This window comes from Pleurodeles waltl, chromosome 7 (genome assembly GCF_031143425.1).
Source record: "Pleurodeles waltl isolate 20211129_DDA chromosome 7, aPleWal1.hap1.20221129, whole genome shotgun sequence".
Taxonomy (NCBI): Eukaryota; Metazoa; Chordata; class Amphibia; order Caudata; family Salamandridae; genus Pleurodeles; species Pleurodeles waltl.
In genome coordinates this window covers 1,131,111,961-1,131,135,969 of record NC_090446.1, presented here as the reverse complement: position 1 = coordinate 1,131,135,969, position 24,009 = coordinate 1,131,111,961, and the positions used below count along the sequence as shown (strand labels likewise).

Here is a 24,009-nt window from a genome sequence, read left to right as displayed (position 1 = left end):
GTCAAGTGAAGAGTTCTAGAGCTAAGCTGCATTGAACCTAAATTCACAACTTCTAACTCTTTATTAGCAGGGACTGTTGCGAGATGATGGTTGGACAATCAAAGTGATCTATTACGTTTTGAAGGGGCAACCAACTGGCGTAGGACTGGCAGGAAGATACATAATGATTTGAATTCTATACTTTGGGCAGTGGGAAGCCAGTAAAAATCTCTTAGTCCCTGCCTGGCTGACAGACCTAGGAGTTCTAAGTAGCATGTGTGTGCCTGTATTTTATACAATTTTTAATTTCCAAATAAATCCTTTGGGGCACCCCAGTCTCATGATCTACTCGCCGCATACGGCTTCGGTCCACTGGGACTGAAGGATAACCTTGATTCTTATAGGTCCTGCTTTGACCAAGGTAAGGGCGGCTCTTTCAGGTAGCCACAGTGCTGGTGACAATGGTACATCTAAGGCAGTCCGTGCACTCCAGAAGGAGTCCCAGAGGAAAAACCCCATAGGGAAAAAACCTCTATGACAGGAACTCCTTGGAACAGAAGAAAAAACACAGGAAAAAATGTCAGACTTCCAAACAAGAAAAATAACTGGAAGGAAAATGGCACAAGCAGGGAAAAATGGCTGGAATCAGAAGAAAACAACCGGAGTGTGATCACCACCAATGTAACTGTTGCAGCGCAAGGAGATCAAGAATCCAAATCCTGAAATACCCCTAAACCGGAAATGACATGCAGGAAAAGCAAAGACACCATGTTGGACTGGGAAAGACTATAGAAGAAGATAGATGAGATGTCATTTTAGAAAGGGAACCGGACGCATGCAGGGAAGGATAAAAGAATGTGGCCCTAATAGGAAGAAAAAGAAGAAAGAAAAAGAAAGAGGAAAGGAGTCCAAAGAAAGGCCAGTCACCAGGTAAGTGAGGGGTGTCCACTCCCAAATCTGGGGGCGCACCGCGCCCCGAACTCGCCAAGGCTGAATGCCAATTTCTGGGCCTCAGGTGATGGCTAGCCTGAAAAAAGGGGCCACGGCCAGCCCCGCGGCCGGAAAGACGGACCGCGGCCACAACTGCGTCCCAAGTCTGCTTTCCTGCCCAGGCTGCGGTGGCCCACAGCACAACAGTAGGCCGTCCCCCGGAGCCCCGGATTTGTCTGGATTAAGACGGAAAAAATTACGGACTACAAAAGGAGCGTGAACCGAAGAGGCATCTTCCCAAGAACATTCTCTAAGAGGATAACCCTTCCAATGAATGAGATGTTAGAGACGGTTTCGGAATATTCGAGAATCACAGATTTCTTGAACCTCTTACTCGGGTACATCATCCACCAACAGAGGACGAGGATAGGTGAATTGTCTATGATAAGGATCAGGCCTATAAGGCTTCAGTTCTGAGACGTGGAATACAGGACGTATCTTCAAAGTTTGAGGCAAACGAAGACAAAAGGATACCGGACTGATTTTTTGAAGAATTAGGAAGGGTCCAAAACAGCGGGGTTTGAACTTGTTTTGTGACAGACGGAGGGGTGGAAGAAAGCCAGACTTTGTCTCTGACTTGATAAGATGGGGCATCACTTTTTCTCTTGTCAGCCATGCTTTTCATCTGTTGGTTAGTAAGTAAAAGATTGGAATGTATAATACGTTGAATTTTACATAGCCTCTGAGCAAATGAGGTGATTGCAGGAAGTGTTGGGGATTCTTTCGTAATAGTAGGAAAGGATTTGGGATGAAAACCACATGAGCAGAAAAAAGGAGTGACTTTTGAGGCACTATGTACTGTGTTGTTATATAAGAATTCAACAATGGGTAAATACATGGACCAATCACTCTGAGTAGTGTTACAAAAACAACGTAAATACTGTTTGAGTCCTTGGTTCAGGCACTCCGTTTGCCCATTTGTCTGTGGATGAAAACCAGATACGGCCACCTCAATGTGTAGGGTTACACATAAATATTTCCAAAAGCGTGAGATGTACTGAGGGCCACAGTTTGAAATAATGACTTGAGGGAGACCATGAAGATGAGAGATCTCTTATATAAAAATGTTACTTAATTCTTTTGCAGTGAGTAGTTTCTTTAGTGCAGTAAAATGAGCCATCTTAGTGAATGAATCTACGGTCACCATTATAAGTGCATTTACTGTTGAGGGAGGCAAGGAACACATGAAATCGGTTGATACTGTATGCCAAGGGGCTGGTGGAACAGGTAAAGGTTGAAGCAATCCTGCTGGCTTGGTACAGGCTATTTTAGTTTGAGCACAGATGGGACAAGAGGCTACATAACTCTTGGTGTCCTTCTTTAGTGTAGGCCATCAAAAGGAATGAAGGAGCAGTTCCTTTGTTGCTCTGATACCACGATGACCTGCTACAGGGGAGTCATGACACATTTGTTGTGCTTCCTTTGAATTGTCTTAGATGGATGGAACAATGTATCTTTATGGTAATAATACCCCTTAACCTTGTGTAAATTGGGACGTAGATCTTTCATTTCAAGTTCAGAGAGAGTTAAATACTCAGATCGTACTTTATCAAGAAAAGACTGTACTAGTCCAATAATTTTATGAGGTGTTGTGAAGGAGGATTGATACTCTCAGGATAGCGTTGTGACAAGGCATCTGCCAGAATATTTTGAGAACCCGGTATATATGTTATGTAGAAGTCCAATTGACTAAAGAAGAAAGCCCGACGGGCTTGGCGACTGTTCTGACATTGAAAGGTTCGTAAACACTGTAGATTTCGATGGTCTACTGGATCCAAAGCTGAATAATTACGCTCTGAATCAGATAACACATGGGACAGATAGAAAATCGGATGCTCTAATCCATCATCGTTTTGTCTTTGTAACAATGTGTCTCTTTCTGAAGCATCAGTGACTACTATAAATTGTTTGATGGTATCAGGATGCCGTAATGTAGAAGCGTGTGTGAAGGCACGTTTTAGGTTTTGAAATGCGATTTCAGCGACTTCCGTCCAGACAAAACCGTTCCGTAAATTCTCTTTTTTAAGAGTTTGTGTAATTTGGCTGGTTTGTTGAGCGAAATCTGCGATAAATTAGCAATAGAAATTGGCCAGTCCTTAAAAACACTGGGTTTCTTTGATAAAAGAGTGGGACAGCAGGTCTAGGATGGCATGAACCTTTTCTGGGTCCACTGAAATACCTATTTGATTAATATGATATCCTAAATATTTTACTTCAATTTTGTCAAATTCACATTTTTCAGGTTTACAGAAGAGTTGGTGTTGCCAGAGTCTATCTAGAACTTGCAGCACATGCATGGTGTGATGTTCTGGATGTCTAGAATATAATTAGGATGTCATCTCGGTATATAATTGTGGTTTGATTTTAAAGGTTGGGAAACCTGGAATCCATGAATTTCTGAAAAACAGAGGGAGCGTTGGTTAGACCAAATGGTATTACCCGATATTCGTAATGACTAAAAGGTGTGCGAAACACAGTTTTCCATTCATCACCTTCCTTTATTCTTAGAAGATGGTAGGCTCCCCTAAGATCTAACTTAGTAAATATTGGTGCTCCTCTGACTGCTTCCAAAATATCTCTTATATAAGAGGTAGCGGATACCGGTCCTTTATGGTAATTTTATTCAGTCCACGAAAGTCTATACAGGAGCAAAGATCCATCGTCTTTTTAGACAAAAAAAAAGAGGGAACCCCAGTGGGGGAAGAAGGAGCAATCAGGCCACTCTGTAAATTTTTTGTAGATATTCTTTGAGTATCTTTTTTTCTCGTTCAGTAAGAGTACATTCTACCAAAAGGTACAACAGTACCATGTTCCAAAGGAATGGCACAATCATATTCTCTATATGGAGGAAGTACTGGTTTCAGGGGTTTTTGAAGCACATCAGCATATTCCAGATAATGACTGGGTGCCCCTTGGATGGAGTTTATGGAATAACCTGCTTCTTGAGATGTTGACAGCATTTTCTTTGGTGACCAGTATGTCCCTGATGAATAGCAATGGTCTTGACAAAATTGGGAAGAGAGAGAACTGGTTCTGGTTTCCCAATTGATATAAGGATTATGCCGTGTAAACCAGGGTATTCCTAAAATGATTGTATGATTAGGTGAGGAAATCAGATCAAAAGAGGCATGTTTCTGATGCTTTCCAAAGCGTAGACATAAGATAGGAGTAGTATGGATGACAGGACCGGACGTTAGAAGAGATCCATCAACTATATGAACTTGTTCTGTAATGTCCTTAGATATTCGAGGAATCTTTTGTTCTATACCCCATGTCTCATCCAGATATATTCCACTGGCTCCACAGTCTAACAATGCCAATGCCCTTTCTTCTAGACAATCCGGTAACTGCAGTGTAACAGGTACAAGAAAAAAGGAATATTGCATCTTCTTTAGAACAACAAATAGAAAGTATCCCAGAGAATCCCGCCCCCTCCCTTCTCACAGAGAACAGGAACTGGCATTTGCCAGAGACTTCACAGGACATACTGAACAGGTACGAAGCAAAATGACCAGAAGCACCACAATAAAGAGACAATCCTTTTCTTCGTCTACTTTCACGCTCAATAGCAGTTAAGGGACCACGAGCTGTGTCTATATGCATAGGTTCCTCCTCAGCAGCTCCTCTCAATTCAGGTCAAGACTCTTGGGACTGAGGAATGATGATACGTGGGTTCCCCAAATGAGATGGTCTACGATTCTTCCTTCTTTCTCTTCTCCAACCTTTGTTCATTTAGACAGTACTCTATGGAGAGTGCTAAATCTATTAAGCCCTTTAAATCTTCCACTCTAGTTGAACATACTGGTTCATCCTTTTTTTCCTCTCGAAGACCTCTACGAAAGAGGGTTACAAGAGTAAGTTCTACCCAAGTAGTTTCTGCTGCCAACTATCTGAAATGTGTTCTATATCGTAGGACGTCCTGGGTGCCCTGCTGAACGTCACATAAAGCTTCTTCTGCAGAAGACTCATGTCCAGGACGTTCAAACATTTGCTTGAAGGCAGCAATAAAGGCTGAATAGTCAGACAACACAGAATCATTTGAGGCTACCAAAGGAGTTACCCAGGCTAAAGCAGGACCAGACAGGGCACTAATTAAGTATCCTACTTTGGTTTTATCTTGCACTAACTGTGAAGGTCGAAATGCGAAATAGACTGTCAGGGCATCAAGGAATTCAAGCAATTTGTTGGGATCCTCTGAAAAGCGTGGTGTGGTAGCAGAAACAGTGGGAACATCTGTTGTTCGGGAAACCAAGGCTTGTCGTAAAGCTGCATTTTCAGTTCGTAATTGTTGCAGTTCCTGCGCTTGTTGTTAGATGGTTTGGAGTAGCGACTGGTTTGTTCCTGCAGCAGCTGTCAGAGTGACAAGAACTGGTTCTCTTGGCGCTGCAATCTGTCACAATCTACTCGTCGCTTACGGCTTCGGTCTGCTTGGATTGAAGGATAACCTTGATTCTTGTAGGTCCTGCTCTAACCAAGGTAAGGGTGGACCTTTCTGGTAGCCACAGTGCTGCTGACAATGGTACGTCTAAGGCAGTCCGTGCCCTCCATAAGGAGTCCCGAGGAAAAACCCCAAAGGGAAAAAACCTCTATGACAGGAACTTCCTGGAACAAAAGAAAAAAAAAAAACAGGAAAAAATGCCAGACTTCCAAACAAGAAAAATAACTGAAAGGAAAATGGAACAAGCAGGGAAAAAAACGGCTGGAATCAGAGGAAAATAACTGGAGCGTGATCACCTCCAATGGAAGTGTTAAAGCACAAGCAGAACAAGAATCCAAATCCTTAAATACCCCTAAACAGGAAGTGACATACAGGAAAAGCAAAGACGCCATGTTGGATTGGGAAAGACTATAGAAGAAGATAGATGAGAATGCCATTTTAGAAAGGGAACCTGATGCATGCAGGGAAGGGGATAAGAAGAAAGGCGTGCTGGGATAAAAGAATATGGCCCCTAATAGGAAGAAAAAGAAGAAAAGAAAAAAGAAAGAGGAAAGGAGTCCAAAGAAAGGCCCGTCACCAGGTAAGTGAGGGGTGGGGGTGCCCACTCCCAAATCCAGGGGCGCACCGTGGCCCGAATTGGCCGAGGCCCAATGCCAATTTATGGGACTCGGGCGATGTTAGCCCAAAAAAAGGGCCTGCGGCGACCACCGTGGCCAGAAAGACGGACCACGGCCACAACAGCGTCCCGAGTTGGCTTTCCTGCCCGGGCAGCGGCGCAACACCAAGGTAAAGTGAGTTGCTGTAGAATATGAGAGCCTGAACCACCACCCATCTCAAGGGAGCATCCACAACAATCCAAAACAACTGGCTGAGATTTTAGTGGCCTGGGCTTCCACTGTCAAGGTTTCTTTGAGCCACATCCCCAGACTTTTTTTTAATGACAGTCTTAGGGGGAGGGCAGAGACCAGTGGGCCAGCACGGACCTTGTTGAACAAAGGGGTTGTTCCCCAGAATCATTACATCTGTTTTCACTCCATTGAGTTTGAGATAAGACTTATTCATCCAGATGACTACCTGCTCCAAACAAGGTACAAGGTTGGATGTTAGAGGATCGACATCTAGGGTGAGACAGAAAACCAGCTGGGTGTCATCCACATATGAAACTATAGCGATCCCAAAGGGAGCTATAATGTCTGCCAAAGGTTGCAAATATATATTAGAAAAGTGTGGGACTAAGTGAGGACCTTTGCTGGTCCCCAAAGGTTACAGACAAGTTTCCCTAAGTACAGTCTTTCTCAGGGACCTGAAAAGTTTGTTCCTCACTCTAATGTTTTCCATGTAACTCTGGACGTACCAACCCTATCTAAAAGTATAGAGTGGTTCATGGTATCAAAGGCCGAACTGAGCTCTAGGAGTACAATAGCCACAGTAACTCCCCGGTCCAGTCTCCTTTAAACTTCCTCCACCACTGCCAAGAGGGCAGTCTCTGTATTATTCCTAGGCTGGAAGCCTGTTTGCGTAGAATGCAGGACTGAATTAGCTTCCAGGAAATCTGGAAGATATCTGTTCACATATTTTTCTGCCACTTTGCTTAAGCCCGGGAGCAGGGAGATTGGGTGGAGGTTACCTAAACAAGCAGGTTCAAGGATAGGTTTCTTTAGGTCACCGCTGACCATCACATGTTTCCAGGATGGGGTAACCTTACCCGTCTCCAAGAAGAGGTTAGACATCTCTAATAAAATAGAGAATATGTTATCAGGTTCCAGAAAAAGAATTCTCAGAGGTGCCGGATCAAGGGGAGATCCAGATTTGATCCTCTAAAAAAGAGCACCTTGAATTCATCCAGAGCTAAGGGAGTAAATTGGGAGAGGATTCGTAAATATCGATCCCTACTATTATTTGACAAACTTTAATTAATATTCGCAGCGATCTCTTGAAATAATATATAGATGTCCAATTTTTTTTAGTTTAAGTAGGTGGCCAAAGCATTGTACCTGTCAGTCAAAGGTTCAGAAGCAGGGAAGTTAACAGCATCATTAATTCTAGTCTCAAAATAAGAGGCCCAAGCTCATCAAATTTCCATATGCTATAGCTTAACTTTTTCCAGATATGTTTTTTTATTTTCAGCACAATTCTTTCTCCATGCAATCTTGCAGTTTTTTTTTATTTAATTTTTTTTAGCAGGAGCGTAATCCGTGCCTCTGAGTTCTTAAAAAAGTGAACATTTCTGTTTCAGTTGCTAGGAAACTTTTCATTCTATTTGGAAACAGAGTTGGACATACTGCACAAGCTATGTCATTGTCTGAATAGTACATTTTACCTCCGCCATGTTGGCACCCCGGCGTTTGGACACCTGACTTCTCCGTATTCGCCGGAAAGACTGTCTCAGAGACTTCTTTAAAGATTTCACTCTAGATAGAGGTCCCTCAAGAGCCAGTTGATCACTTGGATGCAGTGTACATCTGCAAAGGAAGAGGACCATGGTCACCAAACATTTCAGTTGTGGCTGGATGTAAACAGCACCATTCCTTTTACCCTTAGTATGATAAGGGTATGCAAGCTAATCACCATCCATCTGTGAGCTATGTAGGGAAAAAAGCCAACAAGACCCAAATAATCTGACTACAAAAAGAAATCCCTGGATCCTTGGGACAAGCAACAAAGGCTTGCAGAGAAATGTAAGTTATGCATGTACAATTATTTCTTAACTGAGTTGTTGTTTCAAAATAAGTCCTTAAACGATCCAAACCAGGTTAGCTGAAGCAATGAGAATTTAAGCAACAGAAAATACACAAAACTTAAATAAACTGGATGTAAGGATCAATGGTTTTCGCAAAACACATTTTAATTACCAGTTAGTAAAGTGCAGCAGAATTAAAAAGTTCCTTTATCATGACAGTGGCAAGGCAGTAGCAGTAGCAGAGCAGCTGCTAAACATCCTCTAGGTTATGCTTGCCTTCAGCAGAATAATACAACAACAAAAAGGAGGACACTTAGGAGTGATTACCAATAATCAAGACTAGTTCTTCAGACCCAAGGCTAGGATTTCTAGCTTCACCAAGATTAATAACTTCTTTTGTTTTCTCCACGGAGCAGCACAAAGTAAACCCTTGAGCGCTCCATGTACCTGTTCCTCGAATACCACTAATTCCAGAATCAACCTGCTCACAGACAGGTGACATTATTAACTCGCGAGTCCCAGTGTGTATCTGTCCAATGCCTTATCTAGTTGTAGGTTTTTGCATAGAGGCTAGTGCCAAATATCTTTTGCTTTCTACGTTCAGAACAACATACTCATGGGGGTAATAATAAACCCTCTCTGACCGCAGAGATGGATTTATTAATAAATGCACACAGAGGATACCTTAGATGTGCCCCCCTGAAAACTTACCAGTTACTAATATGCTGACTGACTGGTCCTGACCAGTTCAGCCACCACAGATGCATTTCTGGTATTTCCCCCATGGGAGGGGGTGGGATTGGTGGAGGAAGGGGATGAACCAGTGCTCTCGAGGGATTGAGACAAAAGCCTGCAGTGGGTGGAGGTGTTACCAGCTCACCCAGGTAGGATGGACATTCCTGAGAAAGAAGCTTCAAAGACCTTGCCACCTTTGTAATGCGACCCAGGTCACTTCAAAAGACTGAGATGACCCCCCCCGTCCTGACCCCACTTTTGGCAGCAGCAGAGATGGGAAAATCAGTTAAATTACGAGAAGTGCCCACTTCATGCCAGTCCCACCACTAAGGTGGGAAAGCTAAAGTGGACACTACTTTTCAAATTCCTCCATCTTGCTTGGATGGAATTAGGCCATTAGGGTTATGCCCACTTCCCAGCAGATGTGGTCATAAGAAGGGTGTAGTCACCCTAAAGGTGTTCAGCCCATTGGCTACCCCCTGGCACTTCCTATTAACATCCATAAATAGAGTATTTAGGTGGCACCCTGAACCCTAGAACTCAGAGCCTGAACACCTACAAAGAAGAAGGACAAAGAAGAGTTGCCCATGCAGGAGAGGAAGAAGAAGAAACAGCTGACTGTGTACCAACCCTTCCGGCCTGCCTGCTGACCTCCCTGGACTCTGCACAAAAAGACTCATACTGCAGCTGCAGCTTCAAGAAACCCAGGAAGCCTGCCTGCCTTCTAAAGACTCTGACTCTCGTCAGCAGCAGACCTGCTCAGGAACAAATTATCCAACAAGGGCTTCTGCAGCCTGGAGACCCAACATCTGAAGTGACCTCTGCAACCGACGACCTCAACCCAGTGAGAAGCCCACCAATGGTGCCAACAGGGTTCCACAACTGTCCTGAGCCAAATTCTACCTGAGTGTCACCTCTCCTGGACGCATCCAAGTCGCCTGCAGCCTGATGGAAAGAGTAAATCTGACAGCTACAGCAACCACTGCACCCCTGGTGCCAACGACATCCCGAGCCCTTAAGAACTTGAGTTCACCCTGCGTCCACCCCTGCCCGACTCCCCCATAATTCCTGCAGCCCCAACATGCAGAACCCCCGCCCCACCTGCGAGTAATCTCGGATGGTGAAACCCGACGCCAAAGGACACCCCTGCATCTGTCGCCCCTGGGCTCAAGAGACAAGGACCAAGATGCACCTCAAGTCTTCGACCTACCTTATTCCTGACTGGCTTCCTATAGCCAGAGCCTGCATCCTTTCTTCGCGAGGACCAAACTCCCATAGGAGACCATTGGGCACCCCACACCTTACTGCGTCTCTGCACCCGGCCGCCCCATTGCAGCCCGGTGTGACCTGACCAGTGCCCAGTACTTACCTTAACTCCCCGAGACTGGCTTCGTAAGTCGTGTTAACCCAGCGTTCGTTGAACATTGTTTTTGCTCCACAGAATAACATGGATAGAACTCTAACAATTGCACTGCCTATTTTAAAAACTTCTAAGTATTTATGCTTAAAAGTCTACTTACCTGATTACAAAGTTCTTGGGTTAGAAACAACATATATAAAAAGAACTGTTATTTTTCTAAATTTGTCTCAGATTTATTCATTGTGTGTGTCATTTATTGCCTCTGTGAGTACAACAAATGCTTAGCACTACCCTCTGATAAGCCTAACTGCTCGCCCACACTACCACAAATAGAGCATTAGTCCCATCTACTTTTGCCTCTGCATTACCAATTGGGGATCCACTTGACTCTCTGCACAGTGCACTTCATTTTAGTGCACTATATAATGAGCCAGCTTCCTACTGCTACTTACCTGAGATGCCCTCACTTGAACCACCTCGGTGTCACACTTACCCCGTCCACTCTTGGACCACGTGCCAGTGCTCCTGAAATAATTTTTACCCCTAACTACCTTGCGGGCCTTCACTTAGCGATTAGCCCAAGAATGCTGTGTGACGCAGCCTTTAGAGACGGGGTCTGTGCTGCACTCACTACTTTGCCATCAATGTGAGATCTGTCTCCTCCTCGTTGACGCGGTGGGAGGCTTTTATAGTAGTCATCCAGGGTTATGCACTGCAAGGCAGGCATTCTTAAAGCAATCTGAGAGCAGCTAGCAAAAGTAGACGGAGACCGTAGAGCCATCGAACTGGACTACTTTGCCATTAAAAGTGCCTCTACTATGGCTAGAATCTGCAAAAAAACTCTTGGAATACAATGAAGGGGCCCTGATGCAATCTAACTATCTGAATCAGGAAGGAGCTGTGCCTCGCTAAGGCGAGGGGGACCATCCCGGGAAGGCCCTTGTTTATCTGCTCCACAGGCCACATGCCTCGGACTACGTAGTAGAATTATTTGGTGAACAGCATGAACAGCAGTCTACTCCTGTCAGCATAGTCTAGACTATGACCACCTTCTACACCAGACCCAACAGGTCTACCCTGGTGTCGTGTGGAAAGGACTTGACAGTCTGCTTTGACAGCATCCAGTAGCTCTGGCTTTACCAGGCCCACTGACTCTTCCTCAGCGCCCCCTTCACTGAGGAGGATGTGCTCCAGGTCATACAAAGCCTTCCTAGCTACAAAGCGCCACTTGGATGGTCAAACCATGTCCCTCTACAAGGAATGGGAAAGCCTTGTGATCACGCACCTCTAAGCGATGTATGAACACAATCTGTCAGGAGAGTTACTGTCATCTCTCCATGAAGTAGTAATTGTTACAATACTTAAACCTGACAAGCTGGCAAACCGGATGTGACTCGTATTAACCACTTTAACATGATTAACATGGACAATAAAATTTTCCCTATGTTATTGGCGAACTGCCTATCAATGCTGCCAGACATAATCCACCCAGATCAGTCGTGATTCGTAATGGGATGCTCTACAGTGCATAATCTACCCATAATGTTAGCCCTCATGCACTCTGTGGATCCCCCGCTGGCTCCGTTGGCCGCCCTTTTGGACACCACAAAGGCATTTGATTAACTGGAGTGGGCATTTCTATTTCCCTTCCTGGCCTGCCTCGGTCTCAGCCTGCGATTTGTGCACCTGATTTACCTTCTATTTACATCGCCGATGGCCAGATTGTAATTAAATGGAATGATTTCAGATCCGTTCCTAGTCACAAGCAATACCAGACGGGATGCCCTCTATCTCAACTCCTTTTCACAACCGCAATAGAGCTGTTGGCTGCCAGCCTGCGGCAACACCACACACACACTGGGTTGTGGCGTTGGGGGTATTAGCTTTACAGCTAGGATAATCCTAATATCCATGTACCCAGATGGCCCTAGATCCAGTCACTCCCAAGGTTCTTAGATTTGGTTGCTTCTCTGGTATCCACATAAACTGGGCCAAATCCATTCTACTACCCCTCACTGAGGGCACGCAGACATTACATTCAGAATACCCACTGTAATGGCCCTTGGAGCCGGTGGATATTTGGGCAGCTGAGACTGGCGTGCCAACTATAGTGGAGTCATGATGCAGCTTGAGAAGCGGATCCAGACTTGGAGTAGGATGCCGCTGTCCCTTACTGGCAGCAGTCTGATTACAAAAATGGATGCCTTACACAAATTCCTCTACCTGTTCTTCAATATCCCAATTCCACTCACTTGACAATTCCTCCAGGGCCTGCGCTCAAACTTGGTGTCCCTGGTCTGGGCTTGGAGACAGGCAAGGATTGCTTGGGAAAAGCTTACACTACCATTTCAGGTTGGCCTCAAGATACACCTGACATGTCACTCTACGCCCCTATGCACTCAGGCTCAGCTTCTCCACTTCTGGCTTTCTCCGTATGCGCTTCCATCCTCACACAGGAGTGGTGGCAGACCTGACAAGTCAGTTTCTGCTATGCACTGCGCTCTATTAGCCTTCCAGGCTGCCAAGAACAGAAATCAACACTGTGGAGTGAGTCAGAAGGGCTTGGAATGCCCTGTGCCACTGCGCCCACTCGCCACGCATCCATGCTCCTTCCATTCCTATTCCTGGAATGCCCCAGCTCCCAATGCTCTAAGACGACAGTGTGCATGCACACAGATGTAGCTTGCATATATTTGCCAACCTCTACCCAGATGGAAAATTTATACCCCCCTTCTCAGCGGCAGACCCCACTCCCATGTCGACTGCGTTGGACATGCTGTACCATCAGCTGCAAGCTACCTGCCGTGCAATGCACTCCAAGTTCCCAGCATCACTGCCCCTCCTCCACGCACTTGAACACCTGCTAATAAATGCCTTGTCCTGCAAATGGGTAACCCAACTGTACACAATAATGCAAGATGAGGCACCAGTGTGTACTCTGGCACCTCGTGCAGTCAGGGATCTTGACATTGAGCTCCCCCATTACAGATGCACAATGGCTATACTGCTGCCGTCAAACTGTGGCGGTGTCACTTAATTGTAGATTATGCCTTATCCATTTTAAATTCTTGCACAAGTTGTACCGCACCCCGCTCCAACTACTACGCATGGAACCGGTGGATAAAGTGCGCTGTTTAAGATGCTTGGCGTCAATGGTCTCATTCCTGAACCTTGCATGAGAATGTTTGCGGGTGGCGGGAAATTGGTCTGAGGGGTACTCCATTCTGTACCAGACTATAAGCCATCCACTCCCAAAAACCCTATTAGTTGGACTTTTGGGCTATGTCACGGATATCCCGTCTGGACTCAAGAGGCCACACAGCTATGCTTCTGCTTCTAGCAAAAAGATGTGTTGCTATGCACTGGGGCAGACAAACCATACTTAGGGCCGACATCTTGTTGCAAGATGGGGCCTATTGCAAAGAACACATATCCACATACTGGGATTTGCTCCCAACTAGTGGACATCTAGGAGCCACTACTTGCCTATCTCACAATTAGGGACACCCTGCACCCCCCCAACATGTGCTGGGGTATTCATCTAATATGGACCCTCTTGCGGGTTCAGGCGATGTGCTGGACATCCCACATGCCCCCTGAATGTCTGACACACCTCAAGAAGTGAGCATAACCTGCAAACTGTTACCATCTGCATTCAGACGCTCCCTGGGCGGAGTACCGCTGCATGACCTCCCCCATGATACACTCCTTTCTCTGTAGTCCTGGTTTTGAAGTGATACACTCTAGTTCTGGTATCAAGTCCTTGCTGTTGTAACTTTTGAGAAATTAAAACAGTTTTAAAACATTAAAAAAAACAGAAAGGACTATCACAAGCCTATTTATCTACATGCTTTACAGAAATGAGCTTCACATGTTAAAACACATGGTGATTGCCACTTTCCTTTTCTTCTTCACCAGAAGCGGAGTAGTCTCAGTGCTGTCCTCTCTGATGCAGACTGCCAGCTCATCTTTTTTGCAGCACAAGAGGTTAGAAAGCATCTTGCCTGACATAAGAAGCTGGCTCTCTATGTAGTGTGCTAAAATGAAGTACACTGAGCAGAAAGTCCAGTGGATCCCCAATTGGTTTTGCAGAGGCTAAAGTAGATAGGAAGAATGCTCTATTTTGTGGTAGTTTATAAATATATATATATATATATAAATATATGGAAAATGTCACTTACCCAGTGTATATCTGTTCGTGGCATGAGACGCTACAGATTCACATGCTGTGCACTGTTCCTGCCATCTAGTGTTGGGCTCTGAGTGTTACAAGTTGTTTTCTTCTAAGAAGTCTTTTCGAGTCACGGGACCGTGTGACTCCTCCCTTTCGGCTCCATTGCGCATAGGCGTCGACGCCATCTTAGATTGTTTTCCCCTCAAAGGGTGAGGTAGGAGTTGGTAAAGTGAGGATACTAGAGGTGCCCATGCAATTGAGTAGAAATGTATGTACATAGTGTGTAGTAAAAGAATATTTATTTACATATTTACAATTTTTATGCAACTAACAACGGCTACAGGCTCCCGGGGAGGTGGGAGGGCACATTTGAATCTGCAGCGTCTCATGCCACGAACAGATGTACACTGGGTAAGTGGCATTTTCCGTTCTATGGCATGTGTAGCTGCAGATACACATGCTGTGCATAGACTACAAAGCAGTAATCTCCCAAAAAGCGGTGGTCAGCCTGTAGGAGTTGAAGTTGTTTGAAATAATGTTCTTAATACAGCCTGTCCCACTGTGGCTTGTTGTGTTGCTAACACATCTACACAATAGTGTTTAGTAAATGTATGAGGCATAGACCAGGTGGCTGCCTTACAAATTTCTGTCATTGGTATATTACCAAGAAAAGCCATTGTGGCACCCTTTTTTCTAGTGGAGTGTGACCTCTGTGTAATGGGTAATTCTTTTTAGTCCTTCCATAAAGGCTTTAATAACTGGGATCTTAAAAAGCGATGCTGTATGTTTAATCTGCAGATAATGCAGTGAGATGGATTTTAATGGAAGAGAAAGCTAGATTAGACTTTTGTAAGTGTAGTAAATAACTTACAATGTTTTGTGTGGAGGCTTCTAGTGGTCTAATTTGATTAGCCCGACAGTAGCAAACAAATCTTTTCCATTTGTTTGCGTAACAATGTCTTGTTGTGTTTTTTTTTGCTTGTTTAGTGACCTCCATACACTCTTGTGAAAGGTTTAAATATCCGAATTCTAAGACTTCAGGAGCCAGATTGCTAGGTTGAGTGATGCTGGATTCGGGTGTCTGATCTGTTTGTGTTGTGTCAACAGATCTGGTCTGTTTGATGTGGGGTACTACTGATAAGTCCAACAGTGTTGTGTACCACGGTTGGCGAGCCCACATTGGTGCTGTAAGTATTAGTTTGAGTTTGTTTTGACTCCGTTTGTTGACCAGATAAGGAATGAGCGGGAGAGGGCGAAAAGCGTAAGCAAATATCCCTGACCAGCTGATCCATAGAGCATTGCCATTGGACTAAGGGTGTGGATACCTGGAAGCGAAGTTTTGGCATTTTGCGTTTTCTTTTGTTGCAAATAGATCTATGTTTGGTGTACCCCAGCGGTAGAAGTGATCCTGTAGGATCTGGGGATGTATTTCCCATTCGTGAGTTTGCTGTTGATCTTGCCTGAGATTGTCGGCTAACTGATTTTGAATGCCTGATATGTATTGTGATATCAGGCGAATGTTGTTGTGAATTGCCCAATGCCAAAGTCTTTGTGCTAAGAGACACAGCTGTGATGAGTGTGTGTCCCCCCTGTTTGTTTAAATAATACATTGTTGTCGTATTGTCTGTCTTGACAAGAATGTGTTTGTGGGCTATCAGTGGTTGAAACGCTTTTAATGCTAGAAATACCGCTAGCAGTTCCAAGTGATTTATGTGAAGTAGTTTTTGTTGATTGTCCCATTGACCTTGTATGCTGTGATTGTTGAGGTGTGCTCCCCACCCAACCATGGAAGCATCTGTTGTGATAATGGCGTGAGGCACTGGGTCTTGAAAAGGCCGCCCTTTGTTTAAATTTATAGGGTTCCACCATTGAAGCGAAGAGTGTGTTTGGCGGTCTACCAATATTAGATCTTGTAGTTGACCCTGTGCTTGCGTCCATTGTTTTGCAAGGCACTGTTGTAAGGGCCGCATGTGTAGTCTTGCGTTTGGGACAATAGCTATACATGAGGACATCATGCCTAGTAGTTTCATTACAAACCTTACCTTGTAGTGTTGGTTTGGTTGCATGCTTGATCTTACATTTTGGAACGATTTAACTCTTTGTGGACCTGGAGTGGCAATTGCTCTTTGTGTGTTGAGTGTTGCTCCCAAGTATTGTATTTGGGATGGTTGCAGATGTGATTTTTAGTAATTTATGGAAAACCCTAGTTTGTGAAGAGTTTCTATGACGTATTGCGTGTGAGATTGACATTGTTGTTGAGTGTTGGCTTTTATTAGCCAGTCGTCCAAACATGGGAATACCTGCATGTGTTGTCTCCTTATATGAGCTGCTACTACGGCTAGGCATTTTGTAAATACTCTACGGGCTGTTGTTATTCTGAACGGTAGCACTTTGAATTGATAATGTTTGTCTTGTATTACAAACCTTAGGTATTTTCTGTGAGATAGATGGATGGGTATGTGGAAATACGCATCCTTGAGATCCAGTGTTGTCATGTATTCCCCTTTTTTTTTAGTAAGGGAACTACGTCTTGAAGTGTTACCATGTGGAAACGATTTGATTTGATGAAGAGATTTAGTGTTCTGAGATCTAAGATAGGTCTTAATGTTTTGTCCTTTTTTGGGATAAGGAAAGTAAACCCCTGTTCCCTTTTGGTGATAGGGTACTAGCTCTATTGCTTGTTTTTGTAGCAGTGCTTGGACCTCTATATGTAATAGGTCTAAGTTTTGTGGAGACAATCTGTGCAGTCTTGGTGGAACATCTGGAGGGAATGATGTGAATTCTATGCAATAACCATGTTGGATAATTAATAGGACCCATGTGTCTGTGGTAATATGTGTCCAATTGTGGTAGTATTTGCTGAGTCTCCCCCCCCCCACTGGTGACAAGTGTTGGGGTGTTGTGAAATTGAAGCCACTGCTTGCTTGGGCTTGGTTTGGTGGGCTGGAATTTTCCTCTTCCTCTTGGGAATTGCCCTCTATAGGAACCCCGAACCTCCCCCCCTTTGGTATTGTGACTGATAGGTGGGTTTTGTTTGTGAGGTGGATGGTTCAGATGTTTGTTGGCGAAACCCCGCTCTAAATTGTGGTTTCCTAAAAGTGCCTCTGAATTGTGGGGAGTAGAGCTCGCCCATGGCTTTGGCCGTGTCTGTGTCTTTTTTCATTTTCTCGATCGCGGTATCGACTTCCGGCCCAAACAACTGATGTTGGTTAAACTGCATATTTAGTACCGCTTGTTGTATTTCTGGTTTGAATCCAGAACTTCTCAGCCATGCATGCCTTCGAATCGTTACAGCGGTGTTGACAGTCCGTGCTGCTGTATCTGCAGAGTCTAATGCAGACCTTACTTGATTGTTCGATATGGCCTGTCCCTCTTCAACTACTTGCTGGGCACGTTTTTGGTGTTCCTTGGGCAAGTGCTGGATGATGTCTTGCATCTCGTCCCAGTGTGCCCTGTCGTAGCGTGCAAGTAGGGCTTGCAAATTTGCAATTCGCCATTGATTGGCTGCTAGTGATGCCACTCGCTTGCCCGCTGCGTCGAATTTTCAACTTTGTCAGGTGGTGGAGCATCCCCTGACGATTGAGAGTTCGCCCTTTTCCTTGCTGCCCCTACAACCACCGAGTCCGGTGTGAGCTGTTGCGTTATAAACACTGGGTCTGTTGGAGGTGGTTTGTATTTCTTTTCGACCTTAGGCGTGATAGCTCTTCCCTTTACAGGCTCTTGGAAGACCTGTTGTGCATGCTTGAGCATGACTGGTAGCCTTGGCACCCTTTGATAGGATGCGTGGGTGGATGCCAGAGTGTTGAAAAGAAAGTCATCCTCCACTGGTTCAGAGTGCATCGTTACGTTGTGGAAGGTAGCTGCCCTATCTAGTACTTGCGTATATGCTGTACTGTCTTCTGGTGGTGACTGCTTGGTTGGATAACACTCTGGGCTGTTATCCGATATTGGTGGATCATATAAATCCCATGCATCAGCATCATCTTGGGTCACCCCAGTATGTGTGGGTGACTGCATTATTGGTGTTCCTACTAGTGACAAGTGTGGTGAGTGCAGTGGGGATGGTTGTGGTGAGACCTGTGGTGGTGGTGACTTGTCTCTAACCACTTTGGCCTTTGGTTGCATCTCTGTTTCTTGAAATGCAAGTTTTCTTTTAGATTTGAGTGGAGGTAAAGTCTGAATCTTGCCAGTATCCTTTTGGATATGTAAACTTTGTTGTCTTTGGTCAGGTTCCTCTATATCCAACTCTTGCTCAAATCTGTGCCTTTCCTTGAGTTGCATGGAAAGCCCTTGCTCCTCAGTGTATGAGGTTCATTTCGGCTCCGAGACCGCTTTTGCGGTACCAAAGTTCCTAATGTAATAGTTTTTTTTTTGGTTCCGAGGAGCTTTTACGGGGTTTGCTCGATTCGATCACTCGGGGTCGAAATTTTTTGGTGCCGGACTCTCGACTGGAGTCGGAAGTCTTCTGCAACTCTTTGGCCTTTTTCAGTGCCGATGTTATTTGGTCACCTACCCCTTTGTGGGTTGAGCCATGGCCTGCTGGCGGTGGCGTCCCCGTGGCCTTCAGTTTCTTGGTGTGACCCCGGCTTTGGGACGTGGCATTCTCGCGGTTTGTTGCACCGTCGAGGGTTGTTCACCTTCGGATTCATCTGAGTCCGTTTCTTGGATGGAGATTCTTTCCTCCTCTTCGACGTCAAGATCTTGTTTCGGCTTGACGCAATTTGTAGTCTTCTTGCGCGTCGATCTCTCAAGGTTTTCTTCGATCGAAATGCTCGGCAAGCTTCACAAGTATCCTCTCTGTGTTCGGGCGACAAACACAGGTTACAGACCCGGTGCTGGTCTGTATAAGGACAGAAACGGAAGTGGGTCCGGTCCATTAGTCTTGGACGAAGGGTGCGGTCGGGCCGACCAGGCCTCGATGAAGAGTGGAAGCCCCGAAGGGCCACCGAAGCGGTCTTGATGTCAGTGCCGATACACTAACACTAAACCGGTACCAAGCGAGAACAATACCGTCAAATTTTTCGATACTTAGCTAACTTTCCCGATTCGAAATACGGAGCGAAGAGGAACACGTCCGAACCCAATGGCGGAAAGAAAACAATCTAAGATGGAGTCGACGCCCATGCACAATGGAGCCGAAAGGGAGGAGTCACTCGGTCCTGTGACTCGAAAAGACACACTAGATGGCAGGAACAGTGCACAGCATGTGTATCTGCAGCGACACATGCCATAGAACATATATATATATATATATATATATATATATATATATATATAAAATATCACTTACACCCAGTGTACATCTGTTCAGGGCATGTGAAGCTGCAGATTCACATGCTATGCATAGCTCTCCGACATCTAGTGTTGGGCTCAGAGTGTTACAAGTTGTTTTTCTTCGAAGAAGTCTTTTCGGAGTCATGGGATTGAGTGACTCCTCCTCTCGGTTATAGTGCCCTTGGGCATCAACTCCATTGTTAGATTGTTTTCCCGCAAAGGGTGAAGGAAGGGGGGGGTAGAGTATAAGAATACAAAGAGATGTCCATGCAAGTGTAAATGTATATACATATGTACAAATGTTAAACAAACTACTACAGGCTTCCGGGGAGGAGGGAGAGTGCATGTGAATCTGCAGCACTACATGCCACGAACAGATGTACACTGGGTAAGTGGCATTTTCCGTTTGATAGCATGTAAAGCTGCAGATACACATGCTATGCATAGACTACAAAGCAGTTAGTGATTCCAATAAAAGCCATGGCTAGACTGTAGGAGTTGAAGTTGTTTGAAATAGTGTTCTTAAGACAGCTTGGCCTACAGTGGCTTGTTGCTGTGAAGAAAAAAAAACATCAACACAGTACTGTTTTGTAAATGTATGAGGAGTTAACCATGTGGCTGCTTTACATATATCAACCATTGGTATGTTTCCTAAAAATGCCATTGACGCACCTTTATTTCTTGTAGAATGTGCTCTAGGAGTGATCAAAAGTTGTCTTTTTGCTTTGATATAGCATGCTTGTATGCATCTAATAATCCATCTAGCTAAACCTTGTTTCGATATAAGATTGCCTTTATGTGGGTGTTGGAAAGCAACAAAAAGTTGCTTTGTTTTTCTAAAATCTTTGGTTCTGTTTATATAGTCCATAAGAGCTTTTTTGAGATCTAGGGTGTGAAGAGCTCTTTCTGCCACAGAGTCTGGCTGTGGAAAGAAGACTGGCAATTCCACTGTTTGGTTGATGTGAAAAGGAGATACTACTTTTGGTGGAAATTTTGGAGTTGTTCTAAGTACAACTTTATGTTTGTGCACTTGGAAGAAAGATTCTTCAAGAGTGAAGGCTTGTATTTCACTAACTCCTCTTAAAGAAGTAATAGCTACAAGGAAGGTGACCTTCCATGTTAAAAATTGAATTTGACGAGTGCATGGGTTTAAAAGGTGGTCCCATGAGTGTGGTAAGTACAATATTTAAATTCCACGATGGAACAGGTGGTGTTCTAGGTGGGATGATGCGTTTTAATCCTTCCATGAAGACTTTAATAACAGGAACTCTGAATACAGAAGTATGTTGAATATTCTGTAAGTATGCAGATATTGCAGTGAGATGTATCTTGATGGATGAGAAAGCCAAATGGGATTTTTGCAAATGAATTAAATAGCATACAATATCTTGTATGGATGCTGCAAGTGGATCAGTGTTTTTAGATTGACAGTAGTATACAAATCTTTTCCACTTGTTTGCGTAGCAGTGTCTAGTAGTAGGTTTACATGCTTGTTTAATTACTTCCATACATTCTGGTGTACGTTTTAGGTAACCAAATTCTATGACTTCAGGAGCCAAATCGCTAGATTGAGAGCATTGGGGTTTGGATGCCTGATTTGACCTTTGTTCTGTTTTAACAAATCTGGTCTGTTTGGGAGTTTGGAATGAGGTACTACAGACAGATCTAGGAGTGTTGTGTACCAATGCTGGCGTGCCCACGTTTGTGTTATTAGAATCATGGTGAGTGATGTTTGACGTATTTTGCTGACCAGAAAGGGAAGGAGTGGGAGAGGGGGAAAAAGCGTAAGCAAATATCCCTGACCAATTGATCCATAGAGCATTGCCCTTGGATAGAGGATGTGGGTGTCTGGATGCGAAGTTTAGGCATTTCGCGTTTTCGCTTGTTGCGAATAGATTTATCTCTGGCGTTCCCCACTTTTGAAAGTACTTTTGAAGTACTTGGGAGTGAATCTCCCATTCATGTGTTTGTTGGTGATTTCTGCTTAGGAGATCTGCCAGCTGATTGTCTATCCCTGGAATGTATTGTGCTAATAGATTAATGTGATTGTGAATTGCCCATTTCCATATTGTTTGGGCTAGTAGGGACAGTTGAGATGAGTGTGCCCCACCCTGTTTGTTGAGGTAATACATGGTTGTCTTGTTGTCTGTTTTTATGAGAACAGCCTTCTGTTTGAGAAGAGGTTGAAGCGCTTTTATGGCAAGAAATACAGCTAATAGTTCTAGGTGGTTTACGTGAAGCTGTTTCTGTTCAGCATCCCATTGCCCTTGGTCTGATTGTTGAGGTGAGCTCCCCAACTGATCATTGATGCGTCTGTTGTGATTACAGTCTGAGGCACAGGGTCTTGGAATGACCCCCCTTTGTTAGATTGCTGCGATTCCACCATTGAAGGGACATATGTATTTGGCGGTCCATCAACACTAGATCTTGAAGTTGACCGTGTGCCTGAGACCATTGTTGTGAGAGGCACTGTTGTAAGGGCCTCATGTTTAGTCTTGCGTGTGGAACTACGGCTATGCAGAATGCCATAATTCCTAGAAACTTCATGATCAATCTTACAGTATATTGTTGATTTGGCTGTATGTGTGGTATGAGATTTTAGAAAGCTTGTATCCTTTGTGTATTTGGATAAGCTAGGGCTTTTTGAGTATTTAGGGTAGCACCCAGGTAAGGTTGTACTTGTGCTGGATGAAGATGTGATAATTGAGAGTGAACCCTAGCGTATGCAAGGTTCTGATCACATATTGAGTGTGTTGTTGGCATTGTGTAAAAGTGCTTGATTTTATTAGCCAATCGTCTAGATATGGAAAGTCGTGGATGTGTTGTCTTCTTAAGTAGGCTGCTACTACTGCTAGACATTTTGTGAACACTCTTGGATTGCGGATAATTGAAAATACCCAATTGTCTGTGGTGATATTTTGCCAATGAGAGTGGAATAGCTGAAGTCTCCCCCCCCCCAGGAAAAGTGTGGAGAGGAAGGGTGGGAAGGAAGTCACTGCTTAGGTGGTGTAGTGGCTTGCTTTGAGGTTTGGAACTTGCATCTGTTCCTGACATATTGTCCTGTATAAGACCATTTAAACCCCCCCTCTTTGATATTGGGTTTGTTGTCCCTGCTTTGTCTGGAAGGTAGAGGCATCAGAGGACTGTGGCTTAAAGCCTCCTCTAAAATGGGGTCTGTGAAAGGAGACTATATATGGTGTGGTATATAAAGCCCCCATTGCTTTCGCAGTATCTGAGTCTTTCCTCAGTTTCTCAATAGTGGTGTACACTTCTGGGCTGAATAGATGTTTGTCAAAAGGCATATTAAGTATTGCCTGTTAAATTTCTGGTTTAAAACCAGAGGAGCGTAGCCATGCATGCCTTCTAATTGTAATGGTAGTATTGACACTCCTTGCGGCTGTATCAGCAGCATCGAGGGCAGACCTTATCTGGTTTTTGCTTATAGCCTGTCCCTCTTCCACAACCTGTTGTGCTCTCTTTTGATGCTCCTTTGAGAGGTGCTGTATAAAATCTTGCATCTCGTCCCAATGTGCCTTGTCATATCTGTCTAGAAGCGCCTGAGAATTGGCTATTCTCCATTGGTTAGCCGCTTGTGTGGTGACTCTTTTGGCAGCTGCGTCAAATTTCCTACTTTACTTATCAGGAGGAGGTGCGTCTCCTGGTGACTGGTTATTTGCTCTTTTCCTTGTCGCACTGACTACCAATGAGTCTGGAGGGACCTGATGTGTGATATAGTCTGGGTCCGTAGGGGCAGGCTTATATTTTTTGTCAATTCGAAGGGTGGTGACAATAGCTTTGACAGGCTCATTAAAAATTTGCTCAGCATGTTTAACCATTCCAGGCAACATCGGGACACACTGGTACCTGAAGTGAGTGGAAGACAGTGTGTTAAATAGAAAGTCTTCTTCCAGGGGTTCAGAATGCATAAGCACTCCATAAGCCGCTGCCCTAGAGATTACTTGAGTGTAGGCAGTGGTGTCTTCTGGAGGAGAAGGTTTAGATGGGTAGAGGTCTGGATCATTGTCCGGAATGGGATCAGGGTCATAGAGATCCCATGGATCTACTGTATCTCCATGTGAATATAATGAATGTGCTGGAGAAGGCAATGGTGGTGGACTATTGTGAGGTGAAAAAGAAAGCTGTGGAGAGTGGGGAGGAGAAGTAGGGAGAGGTGCTGGTTTCTCCTTTTGTTTCTGCACTTTTGCTGGTGGTTAAACAGAGTCTAACTCCTCTTGAAAATCCAGCTTTCTTTTAGTTTTTAAAGGACGTGCAGTGATGATTTATCCAGTCTCCTTATGTATATGGATTCTCGATTGTCCTTCATCCATAACCTCTAATATTGGCTCAATCTCAGTCTCTTCTTCAGAAGCTTTGTAATA

At 44.5% G+C, this 24,009-nt stretch overlaps 1 protein-coding gene across 3 annotated transcripts in view; it reads right to left on the bottom strand.

Annotated features, from left to right (window-relative positions):
* Positions 1 to 24,009, bottom strand: part of LLGL2 (LLGL scribble cell polarity complex component 2) — a 624,825-nt gene that overhangs the window by 339,040 nt on the left and 261,776 nt on the right. For all 3 annotated transcript variants that reach the window (XM_069200160.1, XM_069200158.1, XM_069200159.1), the window contains exon 16: positions 7,728 to 7,869. In XM_069200160.1, coding sequence (XP_069056261.1) covers positions 7,728 to 7,869 — 142 coding nt within the window. The remainder of the gene's footprint in view (positions 1 to 7,727; positions 7,870 to 24,009) is intronic.